Raw genomic sequence first — 10,922 nt, forward strand, 5'->3', positions numbered from 1 at the left:
ACACAAACACCACACACACACAAATACACGCACTACATACACGCACACACACATGCAGGCACGCAAAAAAACACACGAACAAACACCCAACTCTCCTCTTCTATTAAGTTGCCCCTGATCGTTTTTCAAACCTCCCGGGAGTTTCAACGGGAAAAGCTGTCAAAAGACGGGGCAGGCCTCGATGCGTGGTCCTTGGTTCCACTGTGAGATTGAACAGCACCCGGGGGACGTGAGTTTGGGGTTCTGTTGAACAGCGATGGTCCTCGAAGTGCCTACTGAGTGAAACGGTCTTCATCAAGTTGGAAAATAACCAAATAACACTCTGAAGCGCTTAGCCATCAGCGGTGAGATGATTACATCTATTCAAGTTTGTTAAACAGCCGTTAAAGTTGGATTTTACCCAAGCCTTTCTTTTTTATTTTCTGGACCATTTCACTTCCAGTGTGAGACTTGTGCTACAGTGTTTTAGTGTGAACACAATAAAGCACACGCACGCACACAGCCAAACACACACACACGCACGCACGCACGCACACACACACACACACACACACACACACACACACGCACGCACGCACGCACGCACGCACGCACGCACGCACGCACGCACGCACGCACGCACGCACGCACGCACGCACACACACACACACACACACACACACACACACACACACACACACACACACACACACACACACACACACACACACACACACACACACACACACACACACACACACACACACACACACACACACACACTCAATTATGCCTTTTCTGTGTACCCTGTTCTTTGTTTCCACCTACTCCCAGCCGTATGTTTCTGTTTGACTCTCCCTCTCCTCTCTCTCTTCTTCTTCTGCTCGTGCACTAATGTCTTACACTCTGGCTGCGTTCCAATTCTAATTATACAATAGCCGATTCCCAACGGCCCCTCGCTTCCTTAACTTCGAAGAGTAGGCCAGAGGAGCACACTAAAGCGGTCACCGAAGCGGCTTCGGACCAAGAATACGTCGGTGTCCTACACTGGAAGTGCTCTGTGGTGAATGACTCCAGGCCCAACAGGAAGGGATCTTCAAACGGGGCCGCCATAACCTTAACCTACCTCTGTGTTTCTGTGTGTGTCTGTCTGTGTGTTACTCCGTTTGTATCACTTTGCACTCATGTGTGGATGTGTGTGGCAGATCCTTGTGCCTGTAGATCTATCTGTGTGTGTGTTTTTTCCACTATGTCCTTAGACATGTGTTGAATTCTGACGGTCGTGATTGGCCCAGATATCAACAGTTCTCGTTCACTTTCATCCCACTGGGGTATATATCTTATTCCAACACTTTTTCCTTGGTCCCTAACGGTTACTGCTCAGCTGCTCAAGTGAAGGGCCACCAAGCACTTGGACGGAACAAAGATTGCGTGTGTTGTTGGAACTCACCCCCAGCTCACATTCACTCTCATCCCACTGAGGCAGCTGTCCCATTCCCAACACTTTTTACCGCTACCGCTACTATCTGTCTCGTGCGTGTAGCCAACAAGCGCCAGGCCATAACAAAGCTTTTGTGTGTTGGAACTCACCCCGTCTCGATGTGTGTTTGCGGTGGTCAGGTACGCTATTGCCCGTCTCCTTGAGTGTACACGGCCAACAAACGCTAGGACTTAACAAAGCCTTCGTGTGTGTTGGAACTTACCCTTTTTGCGGGGGTCAGGGATGCTACTGCTGCTCGTCTCGAGTCTATAGCCGACAAGCACTAGGAAGAAAGTAAGCCTTTGTGTGTTGGAACTCACCCCGTCTCACCCTTGGTTTCGGGGGGGGGGGTCAAGTATGCTACTGCTCGTCTCCTCGAGTGTATAGCGAATAAGCAATCTTCACGCGTGTGGTTTCTGACATACGTCAGACGTGTGTTGATAGAAAAAAAAATCTACACTTTTTTAATTTATATCTACTACTATTTTTACGCAAACACCAGAAACCCCACCCTCTTGAAGATTGCTTAAAAAGAAAGTGATTTGGAGTGATTTTGACTGGGAGAGTACCTCTGCCCTATCGGACGTTCCTTCATTCAGGTGGGGGGGTTACCCCGCGGCAAGATGGCGGCGGCATCGACGCACACGTTCCACTGAACCGCACAGCTCAGGCGATATCGAGTCAACGTCTATATATATATATATCTATGGCCAACAAGCACTAGGACGTAACGAAGCCTTTGTGCGTTTGGAACTCAGCCCGTCTCGCCCTGTGTTTCCGGGGGTCAGGTATGAGCGTCTGGAGGACCAGCTGAATGACCTCACAGAGCTCCACCAGCACGAGACCATCAACCTGAAGCAGGAGCTGGCCGCCATCGAAGAGAAGGTCGCCTACCAGGCCTACGAAAGGGCCCGCGATATCCAGGTACGGGGCGGGGAGACCCGGCTACAGTAGCTACATTTATCATAGAGACTCACAATAAGTACATTTGTTAGAAGGAAGAGAAACCGTGAGGTAAGGTTCATTGAAACAAGTGCAAGGCACTAACAATCTCTAGGTTAACCCATTCCCTGTATACAACACCGATAGCTAGGATAAGATGCTACATGATGCTAAGTACTATTTTTGCAAGTGCAAGGACGTACAACATACAATAAGAGCGTAAGAGGGCTGTGGGGGGGAGCTACATGTTACATTGCATCCAATGGCCATAGCAATTGGAAATAACTTTATTTGTATAGCGCCTTTCTTACACTCAAGGACGCTTTGCTAAAACTGATCTATTCAAGCAAATTTAATAATAAAACATAGATAGTATTTTGTATTGTATTGTGTTTTATTATTTATTACTATCTATTGACCGTTAATGTTATTACATTATTTTATTATTAACCGTTTTATTGTTATATATATGATTATATTATTACATAATATATTATTATATTATTACAGTTACCAAATCGATATTGTGGAAATATTTTAGCTTCAGGAGTTTTTTGCAAAACAATAGATAATAAAAAGAAATTGGCAGACCCTGAAGGAAATGGGCGGACAGAAATAAGATGGTAATAAGTTGAGCCTCTCGGTTAGCGGTGACTCACGGAGGTACCCGCTCACGAGGTATGTAAATCAGGAAGCATATTGCCGCTCTCGTTGTGAGCATGAGAAGTGGGAGAAGTTTAATCCTGCGGATGCCTCCAGGCCCAACACGAGCCAATTCTCAAACGGGGCTGCCATGAACTTAACCTAACTCTGTGTGTGTGTGTGTTTGTTTATGTGTGTGTGTGTGTGTGGGTCTGTGTGTTACTACGTTTGCATCAATTTGCACTTATGTGTGGGTGGGTTTAACGCATACGCTCACTGTCAATCTATGTGTGTGTGTGTGTGTGTGTTTATGTGCGTTTGGATGTGTGTATGTATGTACTTCTACGTTTGTGTGTGTGTGTGTGTGTTTGTCTGCACATCTACGCGTGTGTGTGTGTGCCTGTGTGCGTGTCTGCCTTTGCGTGGGTGTGTGTGTATGTGTGTGTTTGTGTGTGTACGTGTATGTCTCCATGTGTGCGTGCTTGTGTGTGTTTGTGTCCGTGTGTGTGTGCATGTGGATGTCTTTGTGTGTCTGTCCATCTCCATGTGTGTGCTTGCTTGCGTGTGCATGCCTGTGTCAGTACGTCTCCGTCTGTGTATGTGTGTGCGCGTATGTGTGTGTACTTCTCAATCTGTGTGTGTGTTTGTGTGTCTTTGCCTGTGTGTGTACATCTCCGTCTGTGCACGTGTGTGTGTGTGTGTGTGTGTGTGTGTGTGTGTTTGTGTGCCAGGGATGTGTCACTTCACCCGCCACTGTGTCGGGTAATACTTTCCAGTCAGGTCCGATCAAATTTGGATATTTAATACAACATCCGGCCCCCTTCTTCTTCTACGCCTCTCTTGCTGCACTGCGACTGTCAACATCCGGGATAACATACCGGTAACAGCTCTCAAGTCTCACGCATTCGGCGTGAGACACATGCAATTCGGAAGAAGAGCGGTATGGAAGCGCGCAATAATTTGCAGTGTCAGAATTCTGAGAATTTAGTCCGATTTCTCAGAATTCTCTGAAACGGCAAATTGCGCTACTACTAGCGAACTACTTTCAGCGTGACTGGAGAGAACTTCCTTAAATTAACCTTTAATGCTAGATTTGTTAAGGAACTGCGGGTGCATGCAGGCAGGTAGGACCCAAACGCAGACGGTATTTCAGGAAACGGCACTTTATTCAAGCCTAAAGGCTAAGGCACAGGAATCAGGGAACTCGGGAGACAACTCGGAACTCGGGAGACTACAGGGAACTCAGAAGACGACAGGGAACACGGCACACGCAAGACTAACCACCAACACTAACCACAGCAAACCACGATAAACCACAATGACAGCACAAGGAACAAAGGAAAGACGAGGGCTTAAATAACAAACACAACGAGCAACAGCTGAGACACATTAGGGGAGGGAACAGTAATCAACACAGGAGGGAAAACCAGGGAAACACACACACCCTGACAGTACCCCCCCCTTAAGGGTCGACTCCCAGGCGACCCACGACAAGCAAAAAAAACAAAGAAAGTCAAACCCAAAACGGGTGGGTGGAGGGGCGCCAGGAGGGGGGAATCAAAAAAAAATAAATGGACTGGGGCAGAGCCGAGGGACGTCAAGCGGGCGGCCAGAAAACTGCCCCAGGGCATGGCAGGGAGCCTCAGGCGGACGGCCTGGGGGGCAAGCAGAGGCAGAGTGGAGGCGGAACCCTTCCGGAGGCCGGCGGCAAGGACGATGAGGGCTCAGTCCCTCAGGAGACCTGCAGTGGCGCAGAACCCCCTCAGAAGGCCGGCAGCGGTGAAGGCGGAACCCTTCAGGAGGCCGGCGAAGGCGAGGTAGAGGGCGGGTCCCCTCAAGAGGAAGGCCAGGGTGAGGGCGGGTCCCCTCAGGAGGCAGGCCAGGTAGAGGGCGGGTCCCCTCAGGAGGCAGGCCAGGTAGAGGGCGGGTCCCCTCAGGAGGCAGGCCAGGTAGAGGGCGGGTCCCCTCAGGAGGCAGGCCAGGTAGAGGGCGGGTCCCCTCAGGAGGCAGGCCAGGTAGAGGGCGGGTCCCCTCAGGAGGCAGGCCAGGTAGAGGGCGGGTCCCCTCAGGAGGCGGGCCAGGTAGAGGGCGGGTCCCCTCAGGAGGCGGGCCAGGTAGAGGGCGGGTCCCCTCAGGAGGAGGGCCAGGCAGAGGGCGGGTCCCCTCAGGAGGAGGGCCAGGCAGAGGGCGGGTCCCCTCAGGAGGAGGGCCAGGCAGAGGGCGGGTCCCCTCTGGTGGCAGGCCAGGTAGGGGGCGGGTCCCCTCCGGTGGACAGGGTAGAGGGCGGGTCCCCTCTGGTGGAAGGCCAGGCAGAGGGCGGGTCCCCTCTGGTGGAAGGCCAGGTAGAGGGCGGGTCCCCTCCGGTGGAAGGCCTTGAAGGGGAACCCCCCTCGGGAAGGAGTGGAGGAGGGCCCCCACAGGCAGGAGCGGGGAGCGTGCCTCCCCTGGACGGTCTGGAGGGCGGACCCCCTCCGGCAGGAGCAGAGGGCGGACCACCTCAAGCAGGCGAAGAGGCCGGTCCCCCTCTGGAAGGCTAGGAGTGGGGTGAGGAACCGGACAGGGCTCGGGGACCGGAGTCAATGCGGAAGCTAGAGTACCAGGAGGAACCGGGTGGCACCCCCAACCCTTACAGCGCTCCATTGTCTTCCTTGTTTTGGCTACTAAATCCTCCAACTTACGGTCAAATTGAGCGTCCGCTGGGTCCCATAGTGGTGCTGTCATTCTGTTAAGGAACTGCGGGTGCATGCAGGCAGGTAGGACCCAAACGCAGACGGTATTTCAGGAAACGGCACTTTATTCAAGCCTAAAGGCTAAGGCACAGGAATCAGGGAACTCGGGAGACAACTCGGAACTCGGGAGACTACAGGGAACTCAGAAGACGACAGGGAACACGGCACACGCAAGACTAACCACCAACACTAACCACAGCAAACCACGATAAACCACAATGACAGCACAAGGAACAAAGGAAAGACGAGGGCTTAAATAACAAACACAACGAGCAACAGCTGAGACACATTAGGGGAGGGAACAGTAATCAACACAGGAGGGAAAACCAGGGAAACACACACACCCTGACAAGATTTGCATGAACGCTATTGTGCGAATTAGTTTGGTTCTCTTTCATGGAAACCGGAAGTGGGAGATTCCTGGGGCTTGCCCCATGAATTCAACCCATGCACACGCTCACGCGCCACTCTTCGTATTTCTCACGCAGAGAAATTACCAGGATAGCGCCCACCAATTTGGGCCACAGGTAGGAATCAAATGTGTTTCCCGTACGTAGGGTAGGCCTAACCATACGTCCTCTTTTGCCCGGACATGCCCTCTTTTTGAGACACTTTTAAAAAATGTTTTGCAGAATTTCGAAATCGTCCGGGATTTTATTAAAGCCTCATTCATGTTCACATTGAATTTGCGTTGCGTTTCTCTGGGTCTTTCACAAACTAGTTAGGCTACGCCCTCCCCTACTCAGTTCTGTTCGCTTTGCATTGGTGGAAGTGAGTAGGGGGAGTGGTTAAGTAGAGCCTTCAGACTGGACGGTTTGACCTACTCAGTTACCGTCGTGTTTTGTATTTATTTTTTTACCATTATTGTTTTATAGGGACAAACATTATCAAATTTCTCCTACAGGGGATTGATAAAGTTCTATCTAGACTATTGAACAGAAAGAAACACTTGGTCATACTTTACACACTTTACCACAGCATTGGCCTACTGAATGCCACAGACATATTTTCAGCATTGGACTGAATGCCACATAAATATATAATTATGTTTTTGCACGTTTGCAACGTTTAAAAGTTCAGGGTATAAAGTTCAAGTATATGCCTCTCCTTGTATAGCTTAAGCCAATAGCCTTTTGAGGCAGTGTTTTTTCTGAATATTAGTGTTAAGGGCCAATAATCCTTACTATCATACGTTAGTTACTATGTCTGTGGACACATTTGTATGCAGTCACATGTAAATATAAAAAAACGAATTGACTTATGATGGTGTAGCCATGCATGTTGTTTTATTGTTAATATTTTAACAATCTTTGTATAGATGAATTATCCCCAAACTTGTCATCGTAACACCTTTGAAATGAACATGACTTAACATGGCAGATACCTGTGTATTGTTTATCGGTAAGAGGGTAACGTTTTCAACTTCAGTTCCTTGGTAGAACCTACTTACAGTAAAAATCACTTCTGATATAAAAAAAGTTGCGCATGAAAAACTTTTCTTATCTATTGTTACTATTATATTGTTTAAAATATACGCATTTATTAAAAAAAAATATAGCGTATAAAAAGTGGCTGGTATAAAAGATGAGTGGGCAAAAAAAGATAATTTCCATCCCTGGTGTGTGCGCGTGTGTAGGAGGCGCTGGAGTCGTGCCAGACGCGAGTGTCCAAGCTGGAGCTGCAGCAGCAGCAGCAGCAGCAGTCCACCGCCCAGCCGGAGAGCGCCGACGCCAAGGTGCTCCTCGGCAAGTGCATCAACATCATGCTGGCCATCGCCACGGTGATCCTGGTGTGCGTCTCCACTGCCGCCAAGTTCGCCGCGCCCCTGCTGCGCAGCCGGCTCCACCTGGGACTCACCTGCACCGCCCTGTCCCTGCTGGCGCTGGTGTGGCGGCACTGGGACAACCTGCAGGGGGCGCTGGAGCGCACGCTGCTGCCGCCGCCGCGCTGACTCGTGTGTGCGTTATGCATGTGTGTGTTTGTGTGTCGGGACGGACCCCGCACACAGACATGCGCACGCAGACCTATGAACTATAAACACACACACACTCACTTGTCTTTGTGGGGACACAGGATTACCTGGCAGCCACACACTTAAGGGACGTCACTTTAGAAACACTACCGATTTTGGGGACACTGCTTTCGGGCACATTGTGATTTTGTTTTATTGCGTTCCTATTTCGAGGTTGTTGTGTAACCGTGAATCACCCCGGAGGTAAGCACCCGGAAAGTGTTAAATTATTTCCAAAGTGAAACTAAAGGTTCTCTTTCTAATGAGCTGTTTTTTCCGTATTCTTTTATGTCCCCAATAAGGAAAGTGTGTTTGCGCAGGAGAACGGGAACAAATCAATGCAACGTCTACACCTCATAGTGATCTGTGACCCGGGGGGGGGGGGGGGGAGGGAGGGAGAGAAGAGGAAGAGTTCTGTATTGTAGCCTTACATCAACCTGCTTCCCCTACAGCCCTAATGAACAGACATTATAGGGAAGCGGTTGTGCTCGGTTATTTTCTAATTTAAGAGAGTACTGCTTCAGACGCACATTGCGAAAATAAATCGCCGGTCTGCAACATCAATTCCGTTCCCTTTCCTAGAAATCTTGCACCGTTGACGTCATCGGACCAGTGGTCAGAGGTTTGCGTTCTCCGTTAGTCATTCCTGACCATCTTTCGAAGGAGTTATCCCCCGCTCTGCGTTCCGCCTCAGGATTTCTTCCTTGCTGATTAGGGGCGTTTTCTCTTGCCCTCTTTGGGAGCTAAGGTCAAGTCAGTGGGTGTCTTAACTATTTGGCCGCTTAAGCCCTTTGAGACTGTAATGGTGATTAGGGCTATACAAGTAAAAAGTTTGATTTAATTTAATTTAATTCAATTTAATACTCAAAATAGGAGCAAAGACGTCGATAGTCCAACCTTTCCCCAAATGTTCTTGCTCTTCTAAATTAGATAAAGCTGATTGGAACGGCTTTCAATTATCATGAAACGCAAACTTTGTTGTTTTGGGGAGATGTTGGGGATGGAGTCAGAAGCAGCCAGGTGGATCAGAGGCGAAGCATGATGTGATATCTGTCTGTACGTGTCTAAAAAGCGGTGTTGACACCACTAAGAACTCCAGCTGCTCGACAAGTGTATTCAAGCCTATGACATGCATCTCAAGTATGTTTGGAGCAAAACTCTGGGAGGGTGTTTCTGTTTCCGAAAACGCCCCAAAACCCTGCCCTCAAGTTTTAGAAACACTATCTTTAAGAGGGGGTGTTTATACATCTAATTATATCATGAATCTCACTACAACGTTGATGAATGCATAACTAGTTCTATGTGTTTCATGTACGCATCGGTTGAATTTCACACGATTCTCTCCCAAGAACAAAAAAATGACATTGGCACACATTTTTGGAACAGAAATCTGAAAATAATGTATTTTTGAGGGAATAAGGTGAATATCTTTTGTAGCCCCAAAACCGTGGAATTACATACCAGCCGGATGGGATTTGAAGACAAGGACACATCTTTCCAATTTCTAAATGGAAATTATTGTGTGTGGTGCTCTGTTTTTATCTGTTTGTCTGCCTGCTTGTTGTGAGTCAATATGTATGGAAAAGTGTGGGGAATGTTTCAATCCACTGGCTTTGGTTTGTGTGAATCGTTGTGTCGTGGTGGAGATCCTTTTCGTTTGGTTTGGGTGTCGTCAAAGTGTGCTCTCTCTCGCTCCAAGACTCTAGTGGGCATCTGGTGTCCAGTTTGTCTCTTGACCTCTCTCTATCTCTGTTTGTGGGTGTGATGGGGAATCTGCAAAATGTATTTCGGGTGCTCAATAAAAATGGAATTAGCTCGGGAAGTGAGCGGGGACGTTTTTCTACAGAAGGGGCAGTGACTGTAAAATAACTGCCGGAAGTGAATTGCCTTTTTTATTTCTTTCATTTTCATTTTTTTGTATTTACTTTCAGTCTCACTATTTTTCTGCCATTCTTCCTCCTTTCATGATTTTTTTTTTTTATAGAAAATCTTTTGTGGGAAAGCCTTTTGTCCGAGCAGACGAAGCAGAATGACTCCTGCAACCCCCCCCCCCCCCCCCCCCCCCCTCCCTCTCACCTCTTGCATCATTCTTTCATCATGTGTTTCCAGTTGGATTGTTATTGGTTTTGGGGATTAATCAATCACTGAAAACACATTATCTTTGCAATTCTGTGCTCCAAACGGCTTATCTCTGTCTTTTTGTTCATATCTATCTATCTCTTTTAAGTTCATACTTTTAATTCCGATGCTTGTCTCTGGGAATGTCCTATCTGTTTGTTGTTGCATCGTTGCAACTGTGGTTCTCCCTCTTTTTCAAATTACTAAATAAATCCTTATTTGTTTTCTAAAGAAGATGCTCATTCCCTCCGGTTTACTCGTTATTTGATTAGTTCCTTCGATTCGAGCTGCTAAAGTATTTTACAAGAATAAATGTCCCCATTTTTGTAGAACGCAGACCTGAAGGTAGACCATAAAGTAAAGAGTTTCTAGAAATAAAGGAAAGGTGTTTCGTTATCAACACAGCAACAACTAACAACAGAAAGACCCAAAGTAAAGTACAAACTCCTCTTACAGTGCTACCTTTATATAATACACATTTATAAATATGTAAAACTTTGTGAAACAAGGTAATAAACGTTGCATTATTCATAACCTGGTGGGCTGTGATGGTTAGGTCATTTCAGGGTTAGTCGGCTGTTTGTGATTCAGGTCTACAGGCGGTACTTTTCTTTCGCTGTCCCTGTAGAGGGGTCTTTGACCCTCACGTCATGGCAGGTTTATTATTTATTAAACACTGGCTTCAGGGATATCAGGTGGTCTAAACAGAGGTCTGCTATAAAGTTACTGCACTGAACTGCACTCTTCACAACGGCACAGTGTCTGGAAATAACACCAACCATGTTGTGTAAATCTATGATTAAAAACGTTTATAATTACGATAAAGTATTGACATTCAAATGAAGCAGGCCTAGTCTAATGTAGCGGGAAGCACTGGGTCCACGACTTAACCAACATGGAGTCCTATTATTCCTAAGTATTGTGTTCGCGTACTCAATGTTTACCGGGTTTCGTCGGCTTCCCTCTCAAAAACAGGTTATTTTGGGATCCTGATTTGCGTGTAGATGTCTAATTACCTGCG

At 47.7% G+C, this 10,922-nt stretch overlaps 1 protein-coding gene across 1 annotated transcript; it reads left to right on the forward strand.

Annotated features, from left to right (window-relative positions):
• Positions 1–1,978: 1,978 nt before the first annotated feature.
• Positions 1,979–10,146, forward strand: LOC132455624 (transmembrane and coiled-coil domain protein 3-like; the record flags this gene model as incomplete). The annotated part of the gene is made up of 2 exons (XM_060049510.1): positions 1,979–2,383; positions 7,409–10,146. Coding segments are annotated over 2 exons (720 nt in total), but the record flags the coding sequence as incomplete, so codon positions are not given.
• Between the last annotated feature and the right edge of the window lie 776 nt (positions 10,147–10,922).

This window comes from Gadus macrocephalus, chromosome 4 (genome assembly GCF_031168955.1).
Source record: "Gadus macrocephalus chromosome 4, ASM3116895v1".
Classification (NCBI taxonomy): Eukaryota; Metazoa; Chordata; class Actinopteri; order Gadiformes; family Gadidae; genus Gadus; species Gadus macrocephalus.